This window comes from Dioscorea cayenensis, chromosome 16 (assembly GCF_009730915.1).
Source record: "Dioscorea cayenensis subsp. rotundata cultivar TDr96_F1 chromosome 16, TDr96_F1_v2_PseudoChromosome.rev07_lg8_w22 25.fasta, whole genome shotgun sequence".
In the NCBI taxonomy this organism is placed as follows: domain Eukaryota; kingdom Viridiplantae; phylum Streptophyta; class Magnoliopsida; order Dioscoreales; family Dioscoreaceae; genus Dioscorea; species Dioscorea cayenensis.
Window position 1 is genome coordinate 20,746,642 of NC_052486.1, and position 19,270 is coordinate 20,765,911.

General features: G+C 30.5%; 2 protein-coding genes across 3 annotated transcripts; both read right to left on the reverse strand.

Moving 5' to 3' along the window:
* Positions 1–8,175: 8,175 nt before the first annotated feature.
* On the reverse strand, positions 8,176–11,462 carry LOC120278788 (laccase-6). The gene is given in 7 exon segments (XM_039285520.1): positions 8,176–8,306; positions 8,909–9,401; positions 9,403–9,851; positions 9,959–10,087; positions 10,183–10,427; positions 10,510–10,661; positions 10,755–11,462. Coding segments are annotated over 7 exon segments (1,728 nt in total). The 5' UTR covers positions 10,884–11,462.
* A 4,613-nt stretch (positions 11,463–16,075) lies between these two features.
* LOC120279592 (short-chain dehydrogenase TIC 32 B, chloroplastic) lies at positions 16,076–18,663 on the reverse strand. 2 transcript variants are annotated; one of them, XM_039286519.1, is made up of 8 exons: positions 18,152–18,656; positions 17,846–18,077; positions 17,663–17,742; positions 17,406–17,562; positions 17,226–17,307; positions 17,062–17,149; positions 16,909–16,955; positions 16,076–16,383 (listed from the first exon to the last, which is right to left on the reverse strand). In XM_039286519.1, exons 1-8 carry the CDS (start codon positions 18,273–18,275, stop codon positions 16,213–16,215), a joined length of 981 nt encoding a protein of 326 aa, XP_039142453.1. In that variant the 5' UTR covers positions 18,276–18,656; the 3' UTR covers positions 16,076–16,212. The 2 variants fall into 2 exon arrangements, with proteins under 2 accessions (XP_039142453.1, XP_039142454.1); XM_039286520.1 differs by lacking the exon at positions 16,076–16,383 and adding an exon at positions 16,613–16,823 and having other exon boundaries at positions 18,152–18,663.
* Between the last annotated feature and the right edge of the window lie 607 nt (positions 18,664–19,270).

Sequence of the window (19,270 nt, forward strand, 5' to 3'; positions counted from 1 at the left end):
AAAAAAACTTTGCCATTAAATATAGTCGTTGAGAAAAAAAAAATCTGCCAAGAAAGTGTCCTCTTTGAAGAATATGTTTTGGTTAATAGCTGAGACCAAATTCATCTGTTCATACAATCTCTTGGCAATATATATATATATATATGAGAAAAAGTTCTCTGTGGACGTGCATAGACGTCCACAGAGAGCTACAGTAACACTAAACTATAGCTACAGTGAGAGCTAATCCTAGATTAATGAGTTCATTAGTTTTAATTTTGTTTTTACTGTGCATCCCACTCTTTAATGTACTACTGTTTTAAGCACAGTAATACTATTCATTAAATAGTGTCCGACCGTTGGATCGAAATCTAACGGTCCAAAGCAACGTTCACAGATTAAAAATATGTGAACGTGGATAGAGGATCGATCCTCTACATATATATATATATATATTTAACTCAACCTTAAACATTACAACCAAAAAGAAAAAGCATGCATGTGATTTTTAAATATTGAGTAGTATTGTTAATTATAAGCCAAAGTCGGAGGTCTTTTGTTTTTTTTTTTTTCTGTTTTTCTTTTTGGTCTCTGCCACAATTAATACAATGGTGGTTGAGGTTTTCTGTTTTCGTAAAATTAATTGATTAAATTGAATTTCATTAACATGTCAATTAAAAATTAAAAAAATTTTAAAAAAAATAAACTAATGGAGATTCATGGCATAGCATGCATAGGGTTAGATGAGGAAGAACTGCCTGGTAAGTAACAACTACATGCTCATGAGTGGCTTTCAAGCCCATGCGGTTGTTGCCTTCACACTTTTTGTTCTTCTGTCTCTTTTTGCTTAAAAAAATTAATTAATTAATTAATTAATTAAAAATCAAAAGCTGCTTCATTAATGAGTATAAAATTAAAGGATTCGAACACTCATCTACAAGAAGTCAATTATTTCAAAAAATGAAAAATATTAATATTTTTATGATTTATATCAACTTGTGATATCTTTAGCAGAAAAATAGTAGATCGACCAATACACCTTTATATATTTTGAAATCCATTAAAGTCAATATTATTTGAAAAATTAATTTATACTTTAAGGTTTTTAATTCAAAATGAAAATGTGAAATGCATTTTCCATCATGGTCAAAGAGAAAATATGACAAAGATAAGAAAAAAAAACTAAAATAAAAATTAATCAAAGAAGAAAAAGAAGACTATTAGATAATTTTTAAAAATATATACAAAAATTAATATATCAAAGTAAAAATACCAAAGAACACTAATAAGTAATTTACATTTTTTTTTTCTTTGGAGGAAAAGTCTTCTGCCATGCAAGACATCTTGCACAAATGAAAAACTCAAAGAACCAAAAGTATATATCACATACAAAAAGCCTTCAATAGAATACTCATTTCATGAAGAGAGAAAGGAACACAAGTTGCCACCAAACTCTATATTAAAATCATTCTCAAGTGCTATGAGACTACTTTTGTTCTCTTATGCAAGACATTTTCCTCAAATGGGTGTCCCATTCCATCCTACATATCTTCTCCTTAGGAAGAAGAAGAAGAAGAAAAAGAAATATATATATATATATATATATATAGTGTTCTTCTTCAATGGAACACTCATTTGAGCAAAAGGCCTTCCATATGAGAGAAAGAGGATGCTCTTGATAGGATGAGCCTTCAATATCATCTTTATATATAGTGCTAGGGAGACACTGAATAGTAGTGTGGTTTGGGGGAGTTGAGCTAACAAGAAGCCATGATGGTTCATGCTTTAGAGCAACCTCCATGGCAATTGAAATAGCGTCAGATGGCATGTGATAAATCATTACCAAACTTATTTTGGGAACTATTTTCTAGGAAACAAATAGTGGATGTGTGTACTATCTCTGAATTATTCAATGATTCAATATGTTATGTTTTTATTGTTATTATTTAATTGTCAAATGCTCAATTATTATATGGTTTGGATGTGTTTATTAAAGTTTGTGTTTATAAAAGTAGATCACTTCAGTGGTCTTGAGGGTATTTATTTGTTTGATTGAAATGTAACAATCGGTATCGAAGTAGATCACTTCCGTGTCTTTGAGGGCATTTGCTTCACTTTAAATTATTTTTGAGGTAAAAAAAAATTAAACATTGGAAAAGTCTTATCATTTTCCATTTTAAACTTTTTCTTAATTTATTATAAAATAATGTTTTACTAAAACTTAACTAAATTTAAATAAATAGTTAAAAGTCCCATTTCTGAATAAATCCATACATTTTTATAATCACCTCTTACAAAATAAAGTTTAAAAAAAAAATTAAAAGTTAAGAATTTTGTATATATATTCATATATAAATAACATATTACATGTATTTCATTCACAAACAGTAAAAAAAGTGACACATACATGCAATTGTATTATTTACAAGAAAACAAATGAAATGCAATTTTTTTTCCTTTTTTTTTTGCAGGAGTAAACATGCAGATATTTTTTAAAAAAATTTATTAAGAGGAATAGCATTTTCGTCACTCTTGTCCATTCTTGTCCCATCAAGAGATCTTTCTATCAATCCTTATGTTAAATTTCTTTCTTTTCAATGGACAGGCTAAGGAAAAATGGGGAAAGGATCAATAGAAAAAGTAAGACAATCATACATCAATATTTAAGAAATTTTGGTTGAAGATGTCACAAAAATAACTTTGTCAGCATTAGATACTTAAGCAAGTCCATTATTAATTTTCATCTTATTGCTACAAGTGATAACGGGCGTATAGATGAATTAGCATATGCATACATGGAGGAGAAGTTCGATGCAAGGGTATTTTGATAATTTAATGGGCGACGGGATTTTATAGTTCTACATGGTCTATTTGATGGAAAACGGGTCCATGAGCAAAAGTCATAGTTTGTGTCCCACAAACTCGTGAGTCATACCAAAATTTAACCAAATTCCATCATTTAGGTCTCGATTACTCTAATTTTGCCGTTTTTGGTAATAATTGATTGCGTTATATCTTAGCCTAGAAATCTCTAATTTGTGAGTCTGTTTGTGGAAATAATCTTTATTTTGTTAAGCCTTTTATTTCTTGTTGATATTTGAAAATGTATCATTTTTGGTATATTTTCAAATTATCTCCTTTCTTAGTGTTATTTTCATTCGCTTATCTATTGTAAGCCTACGGACAAGAGAAAATTAGTTTTGTGATCATCATTTTCATTGAGTAATAAAATTTTACTCTTTTCCCAATTCTTGGCTATCTTTGATCAACAGGTACTGAACAGTTTATTACCGGATATTCGAACGCGAATCAACTGATTACAACTATACCGCTGCATCAACAAGTCTCTTGGTCTTCCTCTTCAAATCAGTTCCCAGATTTAAAAAGAAAATTGTAATAATATTTCTAAAAAGCGTAAGCTAATTGGGATATGATAACCATCATACTTACCCTTAATTTTAATAAATATTTTTTAAAAAATTATATATATATATATATATACAACCACTTGATAACCTAATGACAGGTCACACGAATGGTAAGTGAGTAATGTGATGTTGAATCCCTCCTTCATAGTACTAGTCTTGTGCAGTACTATATATGCAAATATTATAGAAATATTGTATAATATACTATAACGGTATTGTTCATCTACTATTCACTAGGTCCCCTACGAAGAACCGTATTCTCTACTTCTCTAAAGTTACAAAGCATAAATTATTGTGGGGTTGTGATCCCTAATATATTATTTTGGACTTATGTGGTAAACCATTATTGTTCCGCATATTAGCTCACTTCATATAGTAAATTTCTAGGAAGTTGTTAAATCATTATAACTGGTACACCGTAGTACATATCTAACTCTTTAATTGTGGGGTTGCGCATGTCTGTTTTATCAAATATATATATATATATATATACACGCAAAGAATTATATATATATATATATATATACACGCACACACCCACAATAAATAATATAATTTTGTATATACCCCATAAATCTTCACTTTATGTACAATGAGTATTAATAAAATTATTTTTGTGATATCTCGAATCAAAATACTTAAAGTACTGATGTATGATTGTCTCGCCTTTGTTGAATTTCTACTCATTTTTTCGGAGAAGAGATTTAGTATGAGATCAGTAGACAGATATCCTCAAGTACCAAGATTGAATACGAGTAATAGAAGTGATATTTCCTTTTATAATTTTTGTTAGAAAATTTGCATGTACTCCCTAAAAAAATATATATATTTGCATTTGTATAGTCATAAATAATACAATTGCATGTATACCTAGTGCTAATTAAATACATGTAAATATGTTGTTTACAAAAAATATATATAATTTTATTTTTTTTTCAAAAAGCATTTTTTTTTAAAGAGATGGTTATAAAAATACATAGATTTGTTCGTAATTGAGGCTTCTAACTTTTATTTAAATTTAATTAAATTTCACTAAAATCAAAATGAAAAAAAAATGGAAATCTATAGACTTTTCTAAAACATTTTTTTACTTCAAAAACCATAAACAAACACCCTTAAGTTCAGGGAAGTGTCACCTATGATATTGATGGTTTCATTTCCACAAAAAAAATATGTCCCCTAATTAGTATTTAATTTAATAAACACATCCAAATCATAGGAAGTTAGGCACATGAAATAATGAATAATTCAATAATACAGAGTCTATACATACATCATTTTGCTTTCCCTTTATTTACTAAATGATATGATTAGAAATGGTACCCAAAAATAAGTTTGACAGTTTTATCACATGCCATCTAACACTATTTCAATTTCCATGGAGGTTGTTCTAAATAATGAACCATCTTTTCCTTCTTGTTAGCTCAACTCCCCAAAACTCACTACTATTCATAGTGTCCCCAAAACAGCCCTATATAAAGACGATATGAAAGGCTAATCCTCTCAAGATCATCCTCTTTCTCTCATTTGGAAGGCCTTTTGCTTAAATGAGTATTCCATTGAAGATCAACATGCATATACATGTATATGCTTCTGTTTCTTCTTCTTTAGGAGAAGGCATATATATATATATATATATATATATATGTAGTATGGAATGAGATACTCGTTTAAGCAAAATGTCTTGCATGAGAGAACAAAAGACTCATAGAACTTGAGAGTGCTTTTAATATGAAGTTTGGTTGCAACTTGTGTTCCATTCCCTCTTTCTCAAGTGAGTAGTATTTTTTGTAGGTAATACACTTTTGATTCTTAGAGTTGTTCATTTGTGCAAGATCACCCAAAAGTAAGTAAATTACTAATTAGTAGTCCCAAGTATTTTTTACTTTGATAAATTAATTTTTATACTCTTTAAAATTATCAAATATTATTTTTTTTCCTTTTTCCCTTTGTTGATTTATATTTATGGCATATGGTTGTCATATTTTCGATTAGATCATTGTTATCTCATCTTCTTTTATTTTATTTTCAAGGAACATGAATGGAAAATAAATTTTCCATTTTATTTTGAATAAAGAAACCATAAAATATCAATTTGAAAGTATTTCATGATATATTCAAGTTGTCTTAGATCTATTATTTTTCTTCCAATGATTTTTACGCATTGCTAAAAATCATAAATATATATTTTTCATGTTTTTCAAAATAATCGCTTTCTTCATTTCTAGAGAATGAGTGTTGAATTACTTAATTTTATACTCATGCATTAAGCAAATTTTTTTTTCTTTATTTATTATTTTTTTTTAAAAAAAAGAGAGATAGAAGAACAAAAGTGTTAAGGCAACAGGCTCACTAGTTTCATGGTTATTCAGCATCCTAGTTGTTACTTTCCATGCTCTTCTTCCTCATCTAACCCTATGCATGCCATGCCATGAGAAGCTCCACTAGTTTTTTATTTTTATTTTTTTTCAGTTTTATATGTTAATGAGATTAATTTAAAGAACTGATTTTACAAAAAAATAAAAATAAACACATGTTCATTTTATAATTAATTTTAGCCATCCCCCATATATTTAATTGTTGATTCATGATGATTCTGGGTGATCTTAGAGTTGTTCATTTGTGCAAGATCACCCAAAAGCAAGTTGAATCAACAATTAAAAAACGATTGTTCATTAATTGAAATAAATAATAACAACCTTAACCTTGTGCATAGCTCTAATTTTAAAATGACAAATAATTTAAAACATAATTAAAATAAAAATAGAATCTCACTATCTTTAAAATACCACACTGAAAAATAAGAAAAAATAATTAGAAAATCACAATGAAAATAAGAGGTTGAGGGTATTCATATATAGAGAAAAAAAAAAGTCATCATCTAAAAATGTTCCACGGTGACAATTATATTTATATCTAAAAGTCATTATAGATTGGTGCATAATATCAAATGATATCAAACAGTACCCAATAGCATATAACAGTATTAAAGCACAATAATTAACAATAATTTTGTATATCATCCTCGCTAATAACAACCATTAAATTATGATTTAATTTTGTCTTCTAACTTAGATTTTAACACATATATATATATATAGAGAGAGAGAGGGAGAATAACAACCAAATAAATAGTTTGGTATAGGTTGGTTCGTGTCTAGTCCTACAACGTGATAGTCATAGACTCATGCCATAAAAAAAAATACATATATTCATTTAAAAAACACTTCAAGCTCCTGATAGTACCCAGAAAATCTCAATAACAATAAAGACAAAATAAGTTTATTAGATACATCTCAATAGTAATAAACTTATACCCATTCTATAATCACATTAAAAAGGCAAGAGTATTAAAACGTGTGATTTTTTTTAAAATTTAAAAATGCAACTATTTTATCAACATTTAATGAATTATCACTCTATAAATATTTTATTAAAAATTTATTTTAACCATCAAAGAATTTATAGTACAGTGACATTAATCTTACTGTAAAAACATAGTGATATTTTTAAGTATTCTAAATTTAAGTCCTATTAGATACGATGATAATAACAAATTTTTAATTATCTCATCGGATGAGAACACGTAAACTGAATATCAATTATTAGTCTATATGTCTGTCTCTAATTAATCATGTTTGTCACATTCATTAAAAAAAATTAACATATATATATATAATCAGTGTTCTCACCCTAATAAAAATAGCCGTCTGATCGCATCACTGATTGCTTTGTCTCCCTCAGCCCCCTGCTTTCACTTTCCACTCACCAACCATTCTCTCACACTATTTCATCACATGATTCACATCTATCTCTACCTCTTATTTTATTTTTATATTTATTTATTTATTTATTTTGCCCCACCTTGATTAGATGATGCTATTAAATTTTGATTTAACTAAATATAAATAGAATAAATATTTAAAAAGTAAAATTATAAGTTTTTGTAATTAGTGATGGGTATTTGTTAAAATTAATAATTTATCAAACTAATTTGAACTAGGTTTATTTTACCCATGTATGTATAAAATACACCCACCGGAAGAGAATTTATTTTTTTAATTTCTAGCCCAAAAAATTTATAGATTAAAAAATAAAAAAATTTATTTATATATATTTATAAAGATAATATTTACTTACACTCTTATGCATCAATTTTTATTTATTTATGTACTACTTGAGCCAAACCACAAATAAAAACATATATTAAAAAAATAAACTACTCTTTATTTTCTTGGGTCCAAAATATGATATATATATATATATATATATTAAATTCAGCTAAACCTCACTTAGTTATATGTTGAAAGTGAATAAAGTATTGCTCAAAATTTAAAGATTATTTTACAAATATAAAGTTATAATTTTCCATGTTTTAAATTATAAATATGATAATAATAATTATTATTATTATATAAATTTTATATTAGCATGACCAAAATAATTAAGCAAGTTTTTGTGATATTTCCCATGCTTTTTAAAACTTAAAAGAGTGACACAATTAAAGAAACAAATTTATTCAAGAATCTTTGCACTTTTTTTGATGATGATGATGATAGAAAAAAGAAAGACATACACAAATACATTTATTATATATATATATATATATATATATAGTGTTTAGAGATGATGCCAAGAATGGAAAATCAAAATACAGTAAATTGAAGGAGATCAATCCAAAACACAAATTTCAAAAACATAATTAAAAACATGAAATAATAATAAAAATAAAAATATTATTATTATTATTTTATTTATGAAATAATGTTTAGCACTTTGGTAGGTCTGATGGAGGATGAGGAAGCGTCTCCAATGGCCCTTGCCCATTCTTAACAATGAACGCCATGGACAAGCCCCATGATGTGTGGATTTCTAGATGGCAATGCATGAACCACACACCTACAATAATTCAACCAAAAACACTTAGAAAAAATATTTTATTTTAATTTAATTTTTTTTTTCTTCCAAAACAATTCTAAAACTATATAATTATAAAAAAAAACAATTTATTTATAATATTAAATTATCAAGTGGAACCAGAGAGTGTTAAGGTTATAATTTATGAAGTAACAAATTAACATAACAGAGAAGACTAATATCATAAAATAAACATTCACAAGAAAAATACATGAGTATATTGAGAAACTTATATTAAAAAAGTGTTATTCAATATATTTTTTTAATTGATTTCAAATAACAATTATTTGTAGAATTATACTAGCAAAAAGTTATTTTTTGTATAAGTCCTCTACATTTTTCAAAATCCAAAAAAAAAAAACCCCTAAATTTTTTTCTCATATAATAACCCAATCAAAATACTGACTTTTTGAAGTATTCCATATCATCATTTTCCCATTCACCTTCAATACTGTGAATTTATTTCAGTTTTACGTTAAAAAATGATTTTTTTTTTTGTTAATTTTTTTTTGCAAAAACATTTAAAGAAAATAATAAATATTTAAAAGAAAAAACAATTAAAAATAAGATTAATTTTTGCATACCAGGATTATCAGCAGTGAACCTGAGAGCAGCCCAACCACCAACAGGAACACCAATAGTGTTCATATAAGGTGGATCAACCAAGTTAAGGTTAGCAGTCATTGGATTATAATTTCCACTCCCATACCCAACCACATAGAAACTATATCCATGCAAATGTATGGGATGGTTTTCTGTTGTAACTGTCCCAGTGTCCTGCAATATCAACTGAACTCTACTCCCATATTCCAACACCTTCACTCTTGTCCCATTCAATGAGTTTGTATCATTTGGAAAATTATTTGGTGCTCCATTCACATAATCATATACCTTCATTGGCACACTAGGAAAATCCTCTCTGTATTTCCCTTGAATGCTTTCATAATAAGATTGCAGCAATGCAATTTGAGGCTTCACAAATGTGATGTTGTTCATTGATGCGGCGAAAACGCCGCCATTCGGTCCTTGGCAGCTTTTGTTCGGCGTTGTTGAGTGACATTCTTCGACGTTCAATCCCGATTGTGAAGAATAGATTCGTGTCGATTTCCAATGGGAGGTCTGTGGCATTCAAGCTTCTTAGACCATCTAAATGGGATTTCACGGCGAGGTTGTTGTTGAAGCTCGGAAGCTCTGCCGGGACACCAATGGATGTTATGGAGGCACCTGTGTATTGGAAGTGTGCAATGGCAGTGATGTTCTGGAATGGAATGTTCTGCGCCGACATGTATGGGCCCATGGCCATGTCATATTTGCCGATGGGTTGGTCGGCGTGGACAAGGACGTTGATTGTTTGGCCGGGGGTGATCATGAGCTGATCGACGGTGAATGGTTTTGTGTACTCTCCGTCCGCCTCGACAATTGTCATCTTGTGATTGGAGATTGAGAAAAAATGTTCCATGTTCAGTGCAGCGCTAATTATTCTCAGCAAATACGTCTTGCCGGGCATCACTTCTATTTGATAGACATCTGATACACATGATGATATGATATGATGAGAAACCGAGACTTATATATAATATTTATTTAATAATTAATAATGTTAGAACTTATTTTTTTCCCCTGAGTAATAGTACCATTAGACGAGCAATTGTAGAGGGGGCCTGGATGTCCATTGATAAGAAACGCATCAGCGATCGGAGCACCTCCGCCACTGGCTAGCACTTGCTTCTCAAGCTTCAATGCATTCTTGAACCAATATTCACCTAAAATCACATCAATTTAAGTTGTAAATGTGCTCGATCCAACCTAAAAGTTTAAACTGATGATAAAATAAAATCGAAAACTACAATTATCTTACCGAGAACAAGTATATGTTCTTCATATGGATGTGGAAAAGGATAAGGAACACCAGGCTTTGGGTAGACAACAATGGCACCATGCACTGTGGCGCGAAGCCAAGAAACATGGGCATGCCATAAAAGAGTACCCTTCTGTTGAAAGAGAGTGAACTCGTAGGTGAATGTTTGTCCGGCCTGAATCGGGCACTGGGTGATGTAAGATGGACCATCAGCCCAACACGACAACCTTTGTCGTACACCATGCCTTCATGAATAGGAAACAAGCCATGTTAGTTCAAGAACTAATAGTCCCACATTGGTTAATTTAGTAAACGTTCTCAATATACCAATGGATGGTGGCATTGTGCGGAGTCTCATTAGTAACTTTAACAATAACACGATCGTCTTCTTGCGCATAGACTACTGGTCCCGGAAACATGCCATTAATGGTTATAATCTCCTTCCGCTCACAAAGTTTCGTCACATAAGTTTTCTGCACCTGTATGCAGACACAAATATACATATACACATACATTTATACAAAGCATTATAAATAAAAAAAAACTAGAATAAGAAGAAAGAGATACTATACCTTGAATTCATAGAACCTAGTAGAGGCACCCCTAGGCCAATGTTTAGCAGTGTGTCTTGTTGCCAATGCAGAAGAAGTACAGAAAGAAAGCAAAAGACTTAGCCAAACAAAGAAATTAGAAGAAGACATGGCTCTTTCTCTTTCACTTTGTTCTACAATGTTTGGGAGAAGAAGTGCTTTTAAACAAGGGTTTGTGGGAGAAAGAGCCTTGTCCAGTAGTGCATGGGATAAGCAGAGCAGGTTTCATGATTCCAACAACACACCTTCATTATTACTTATTCCCACTTATTTCAAGTCTTTTGGTAGCTCTGTTTCTCCATAAACAATTGAAGGATTCTTTCTTGGCAGTTGACTTCATTGCATCAAATTTGTATCTGCTCCTTTTGGCCCCATACTTGAACCTAAAGTTTTCTTTTTGCTCTTTCCCTATAACCTTTTCTCTTTGGTTGGTGATGAATCAATGACTACCTTTTTTTTTATTTTTGTAATGCTAACTATATGAATGGTTCCTAGCATTTAACTTCCTCTTGGGATCGATAATTCGTGAGGAAAAGCATGATAAATACACTCAAATTGATCGGAAAATGATGAATCACAAACAAAGAGAATAACAGAAAGTAAAGAACACAAAGAAGAATTTCACTATGATCACATTACAAAGATAGATTAGTTGAATAAATCATGATATATCTCTACACTCAAAGAAATCCATTTAGTTGACTCTTTGAGTGCATGTATAAAAATTGGATATCGAATTATGAATGATGAATTAGGTTATGGAATATTAGTTATCAGAAGAAGTTGGCACTTCTGGTTGACATGCAAATTTTCAAATGTCTTAAGAAGTAACACTTTCAAACAGAGCTGTTGGCCTAAACACTAAAAAGGTTCTCCCAATTTGATTTATTGCTTGAAGAGAATCACTTCTTTTCCAAGCAATTAATTGTTCACATGCAAAAGAAATTACAGAAAATGAAACACACGATGAATCAATAAAACAAATATAAATTATGTTTCCTTTCAAGCAATTCTCCATATTTTATATATTAGAACTAAACAAGTATAACAAACAATATGAAATGCTTACTAGCTTTAATTGCAACTTAAAATATTCATTCATTTATTGCACCAAATCTCAGAACAAAGTCATCCATGATGTGCATCACTTTACCTACATCAATCAATATTATCATTAATTAATCGCCAAATTTTCATGTTTTCTAGAACTTTTAAACTCTTGCAACACATTCAATAAAGTTATCTTCTGCTTTAAGATGGTATCGACTGCACGACACGCAGATGTCGGCACTTGCTACAAACTTTTTAAGTCAGTAATATATTCTTAGATTACTCTAGTGACATTTGCTGTATGCTAGGAAGAAGATGAGTAGTGTTCAGTTGAAGGACTGATCATCACCAAAATAATAATATTAAATTATCATGGAAACTCTAAGAATACTTAATGAGAATGTATTTGTCAAATACAACTTGCATTCTTAGTTTCAAGTCATACTTATCACAAATATTGATGAATTCAGAGTAACAGTTAACATTAGTTAGCAATTTAATGTCAGTAAACAGCTCAACTTTGTTTGTACTTGGTTTTGAAATTACAGAATATTTCTTTCTCTGGTTTGTAAAACAAGCATGAATGAGGATACATGATGAGAAGACAACATATAATGGATTCCATTTATTACAGCATATCATTATACAAAAGCAATATAAATACCATAACTTGCATCCAATTCTTCGATGAAAAGTTGAGACCACTTCCTATCTATTTAATTCTCTCTTTGCATCTCATTTTGAATCCATATTCATCTTTTGCACATTAAACAGACATTCTCTGTGACCCTCCATTTCTTGTTCTGAATTTTTGAGTAGAGAAAATAGTTTACTCCATTTTCGTATTTCTCTGATCCAAAATTTCTAACTCATTTCAGAACAAAGAATTCACAAGTGGAACCATGAAAACATCAGTGCATGCTCTGTGCCATAGAAAAGGTCTTTGTGTTCATAAACAAAAAAAGGAACATTATTGCTCTGATTTCACCTGCTGAAAGGGAATGTGACATGTTTATTGCTTATGAAAACTGCAACCTAAAGTTACCTATTTTTCTGAAACAATAGTCCTAAAATGACATGAAATCAGAGAAATATTTATACAATTTCACACAATAATTGGAAATAAGTCATTAGAGAATTAAGGTAAACTCTGATCATGCAATTGGTAATCACAATTCAAGCATTCCTTTCTAAACTCTATCACTGTGGTAAAAGGAAAAGGAAACCATGGTAATTCAACAAATCATTACTCACAAATACAATCTTAGACCTAAAGCCTCATGACAGTATCTTCTCCAATAGAACATAAATGAATAATTTTAGCTACAAATAATTTATACATGACCCAAAACAATATCTCTTCTTACATTAACAAAATACCAAATTAAATTAAATTACATGACGCATCTCTCTTTCAAGGAATCTACTTGATCATATTCTTTCCTTTGACTATGCTCTCAAGTGAAACACACATTAATCACTAAACTATGAAACAATCGAGCTCGTTTTGGTTTCTATTTGAAAATAATAAACATGAATACACAAGTATAGTTCAGAGACCAAAAATGCACTTAATTATAGCTCTTAAGCAAAGAAGTTCAGTTTTTTTTTCTTTTTCAAGTTTACATGACTTTGAAGATGATAAACACTCTGAAACTCATAATTTGTAAGTAAATGATATGTTATATAATATAAGAGCAGCATACCTTCTTCAACAATTCATAGTAAAGAATGAAGAAGGATAGAAACTATTTCCCATCTGCAATTTGTTGCAGAACAAGCACATATCATCAAGAGAACTGCTAGTTTTAATAAGGTTTAGGTAGTACATTGTACTATCAAATGACATAGAAAGGTACTACTGTTCAAACTTCTAAATGGCACATGATAATAAGAAATCATATTATACATTAAATAACTCATGAAAACAATGAGTTCTAGTTCAATTCTTGAAGAAATTTTATGGTATAAACCAAGGTTTTTAGACCCGGACCAGCCATCGACCCGGAGAAGAGTAGGGGTTAGGGGTCGAGGGGCTCAACCGGGTTAAACCGAGGTTAAACCAGGGTCAATAATTTTTATTAAAAATAATATAATTTTTAGTTATATATAATTAAAAAAATTAAATATTGAAGAATAAAAAAAAAAAATAAAAACATGATTTTTAAAAATTTAAGCGAGTATTTTATATAAATAAATATTGAAGTACACCACATTAAAAATGTAAAATACACCCAATAACATAATAATAAACTAATATAAAATTAATTGAGAAGCATAAAAATATTCACAAGGAAATACACAACTAAAAAAATTCATTAAAAAATTAAAATAAAAATATTCCCTTGGTCTCTCCCTTCCTTAGTTTTATAATTTTACATTATAACCCCCAAACATTAATATATTATAAAAATAAAATAAGAATTAAAAAAAATTGGTGCAAACCCAGGTTGATGACCCGGCCGGGTCACCGGTTCGATCGCCCGGGTTGCCAGTTCAACCCCGGTTTTATTAAAATCCAGTTTTATATATTGAACCGGACCATTTTTAAGGCAGGGTTCGGGTCAACCCGGTCCGACCGCCCGGTCCAGTCCGGGTCTGAAAACACTGGTATAAACTATAAAGCTTAGATTGCCAACAAAAGCATTTCATCAAGCAGTTGATTGTCAAAAAACATCTAATGAGAGAAGTTTTAGTAACTTTTGATAAAACTCAACCATTTGAACAACAACTAAATGGGCCATATGTGTAGAGACAGATGAAGAAGAGACTAGTGAATAACAATAGGAAAAGTAATTCACTTCTACTTGGAAAGGAACCTTATTCATTATTCACTTTCATAACTTTCCAAAACAAGTAAAAGTTCAAAGATTTGAAATACCAAAAGTAATGCTTGCTTTGGCTGGTTTTTATTTTTTACTTTAAATATATTCTTATTCATTAATAGTAATAAATTATGCTCTTTTTTTTATAGTAGTAAAAATGCGATAGGATTTTATTCAATGGACTTCATTGCTAGGGAAAAATAATGAACATGATATATAATGTGCTAGTCTTATTTATCCTTTTTCCAAATAATTCTTTTTATAATTTTTTTTATATTTGAATATTAAAGTTGGGGTCCAAATTACTAATTTCATCAATTACTATTATTACTATTCCCCATCTAAAGTAGAAAAATAAATAAATTCAAATTCAAATTTCTCCTTCAATTACATAAATATATTTGTTCTAGTATCTTAATTAATTATATTTCAGCTAATAAATTTGACTAATTACCGGAGAAAACAAAATAATATTTGACCATCGTAGCAATGACCGAACAGTATAGCATTTGACTAGCTTCCTCCCACTATATAGTTGAGATGTAAATACAATGTATGTATGTTTCCAATGTAAAGTTGAGACATGAATAGAATATGTATAATGACCAGTTCAAATTGTCAATATATATATATATATATAAATTAAGAAAACTAATAAACAAATAAAATAACATTTGGCTAGTCCAATTTATGAAAATAATAAAATAAACAAATGTATCGTAAGAGGTAACTCTTGCAATATAATAGTTAAAAGTTAATTTTTCATTCCACTCCTCACTTTGAATTCAAATCCCATTTGTGTTTATCCACAATTTTTCTTAAACAAAAACCACAAATATATGCATCTCAAAGATCACTAATAATTATGATGTTAAAATTCTAAAATTATCAATCACAAAAACATAGAGCAAATGCTGCACTAGTAGCCCAAGGATAAAATACTAAAAGAACAACAAAAAAAAAAAAAATTACAAAAATGTTAAATTCTAATAAATCATTTATTGGGTTTTATGTTCAATACCATGTACCAAGTAAACATTTCCTTTTTATCCCTAACTTTCATATAAAAATAACAAAAGAACCAAAAAGAAAAATTTTGCACTTTCAATTTTCCCTTTAATTATTTAATTTTTTTTTTAAAAAAAAAAATATCACCATTATCTCTCTTTCATACACCAACCAAACCCCCTTCCAAAATAATAAAAAAAAATACTCCAAAACCAACTATATATATATATTACATATAATTATAAAATTATACAACTATAATCCCATTTACATAACAATATAATAATATAATTTAATATAATATAATACAACATGCTTTATGCTATGTGTCATATGCTACCTATAACCTATAATCTAGGCAAAACACTGTAAAGCCTGCAACTCTATATCCCAATAGTAGTAGTAGTACTACTACTACTACTCTCATTCACTCTAAAAACCCTAGCTCTTCTTTTGTCCATCTAGAATCTTCTCGGATATCCACATCCTTTCTTTCTTGAACAGTCACATCTACACATCTACAACCTTTCATTCTTTTGGCAACCCAAGTTTCCTTACTACTGCTCCTGCTCCACTATCATCTCCTCTGAAATGCGCCACAGCCGCGCCGCCTCCGCCGTGTTGCACCCGGCTTTTGACGCCGCCGCCTCGTTGCAGTCGGCGAAGTACTTTCCGGTTACTCCCTCCACCTTCGGATGCACCGCCGCGTAGCAAGTCGTTGCCGCCGCCTTCATTCATTTATAATCATATTTATTTATTTCCATTATTATCATAATAATTCTTTTTTTTTTTCTTTTAGATATTTAAATTTTAATAGTTAAAATATAAAATAATTTTTGTATTGTATGTTAAGGTTTTTTTGCATGACACCTGAGCTATTTCTTTTTCTATTATTTTTTTAATTTGAATTATATAATTAAATCAGTTATATGTGTAATATATAATGATATATTAATTAAAAAGATATATTAATAAACACCGTACTAAAATCCGGATTTATAATATAAAAATATTGAATAAACAGTATATAAACAGTAATAACAAGTAATTTTGCAAATTTATTTTAAATGGTGGTAAGTAAAAAAAATATATTTTTTATTTAAACACAGTTCAAACAATTATTTGATATAAATACCAGTTAAATTTTTATTTAAAAATTCTGTTTTACCTGTGACAAATAAAAACAAAAAAAACATTATGTTTCCACAGTCCAAATTATTTTTAAATAATAATAATAAAATAAAAACACATACCTGGGGTATAGTTTTAAGCAACTTGGAGGCTAGAAAAAACACCATATCTGTTTCCAAACAACCAATCAAACACCATATATAACAACCTTTACCAAGCTTTACAAAATTCCAAAAAAATAAATTTGAATAAATAAATAAAATAAAATAAAATACCAGTTAGGAAACCCTCGCGGTCTCTAGTGAGTCTAGTGCGAACGATACCAGGATGAACACAATTAACTACAACGTTAGCCTCCATATCCTGCATCAAACCAAATCTATCACTTAACTTCAATATATATATATACTCTTTAGATTATAAGACAACAACACTCTACCTTCAGCCTCTCTGCCAGCTCTCTCGTGTGCAGCACGTTCGCCAACTTCGATACTGCATAAGCCCTCGTCGCATCAAACGCTCTAATTAATTATTCAAATAAATAATTATATATATAATGAGAGAGGAAAAAAAAAATACTAAATAATAATAATAATAATAATAATAATAAGATTACTACATCTTATTATTGGTGATGAGGTGGAGGTAATGGATGCAGTCGCCGGAGAACCAGCCGTGGATGCTGGAAGAAACGTTGACGATGCGGCCTTGAATACACGTTTCCCTCGCCGTTTCCACCATCTTGTTTAGAAGCAGTTTTGTTAACAAAAAATGACCTATTTTTTTTTAAAATAAAAAATAAAAAATAAAAAGAAAATTAAAGATGCATTCGAAAAAGAAGAAGAAGAAGAAGAAGGTTCGAGAAGAAGTAAGAACCTAAGTAATTAGTGGCGAAGGTCATCTCGATGCCGTCCTCCGAAATCGCGCGCTCGTACGAGAATTTTCCCGCGTTATTTCTGCGAGATTTTAGAATTTGAAATTTTAAATCGTTGGAAGTATAAAGAGAGAGAGAGAGAGGAGAAGAAGAAGAAGAAGAAGAAGAAGAAGAGAGAAGAGTACATGAGAAGATTGAGAGGGAGACGGAGAGAGAGGAATCGAGAAGCGAAGGAGCGAACGGAGGAGAAGGAGCTGAGATCGAGAGGAAGGACGATGATCTCGGCGGTGGGGAACTCCGACGTGATGCGTGCCTTCGTCTCCTCCGCCGCCTTCAAGTTCCGGGCCGGGAGGATTAGCCTCGCGCCGCGTTTTGCCAGCACCCTCGCCGTCTCTGCGCCGATCCCCGATGTCGCACCTGCGAAACTGAAACCCTAATGAAGAGAACTGCGGAGATCGATGGAATAGGGAAGGATCGGTAGAGATCGGGACCGGTGATGATGGCGGTGATGGATCGGAGGTCGGCGCATGCTTCCGTGACTTCCTCCGCCGTGGATTTCGATCCGTAGCCGCTCGGCCCTGCCGATCCGATCAGGTACCGTACCGTTTCCAGCATCTCTCTTCTCTCTCTCTCTCTTTCTCTACTTCTATATATATGCTTGGAATTGCTTGTTTAGAGGAAAAGGGAGATGGTGGTGATGGTCATAGGCTTCTTCTTCTTCTTCTTCTTCTAGTTCTATATTGTCAGGGTTGCAGCCGCCCCTTTGATTTATATAGAAGACAAGAGAAAAACCATAGATTCGTAGGGAAAAAAGTAGTGAGATTTTGGAATTTTCTATAGAAAAATTCACAGTGAGTGGCGTGAGCTTAGTTACAGCGGAGAGGTCGATGATAGAGAGGTCCCGCCATTAAAGAATGAGCTGAGAGGTGAGACGAATGGTGAGAGAGGTACTTGTCGTTAGGGTAGTAGTAGCGTGAGGTGATGTGAGGTGAGGGATAGAACTTAGAAGTGACAATTGGGATTGGGATTGTTAATGGGATTTTGGCCTTGTGTTAATCGAGGGGATTGGGATTGGGATTGGGATGGGGGGACTGATGGTGATACGAGGCATTGGATGTATGGCCCTGGTGGGATGCACCATGGAACACATCACGGTCTTTTGCTTTGACGTTGTATGGTAGGATGGGGTTTGGCATGCGTGCCAAGAGCCTTTAATGTGCGGACACTCATGTTAGCCAATTTTTAATTTCGATCATTTGATTAAAGATAATATATATTTTTTTTTAACTGTAATTTAGGTTTGCAGTTCAAATCCAGTATTATCAAATTTTTTAAAGCTCTTTTTTATTTATTTTATTTATTACATTAAAAAATTTTGTATAGCATTAAATAATTTTTTTTTAGATTTATTTTTTAATTTAATGTATTTGTATAATTTTTAATAAATCATAATCAATTAAGCATTAAATTATATACTTCACCTAATGGAGTTAAATATGGATAGTTTTAGAAAATAATGAATTTCTTTATAAAATTTAGATTGTCAACTAATTTAACTTATTTTTTTAATGGGTGTGAAATAGTTAAATTCAACAAGTAAAAAAGAACAG

Excerpts from the sequence above, each read along its gene's own strand:
- LOC120279592 (XM_039286519.1), bottom strand. The coding sequence starts at position 18,275 with ATGCTGGAAACGGTACGGTACCTGATCGGATCGGCAGGGCCGAGCGGC. Across the intron at positions 18,078-18,151 it reads CATCACCGCCATCATCACCG|GTGCGACATCGGGGATCGGC; the intron begins GTCCCGATCTCT and ends TCAGTTTCGCAG. Across the intron at positions 17,308-17,405 it reads CTCATCACCAATAATAAGAT|AGCGTTTGATGCGACGAGGG; the intron begins GTAGTAATCTTA and ends ATAATTAATTAG.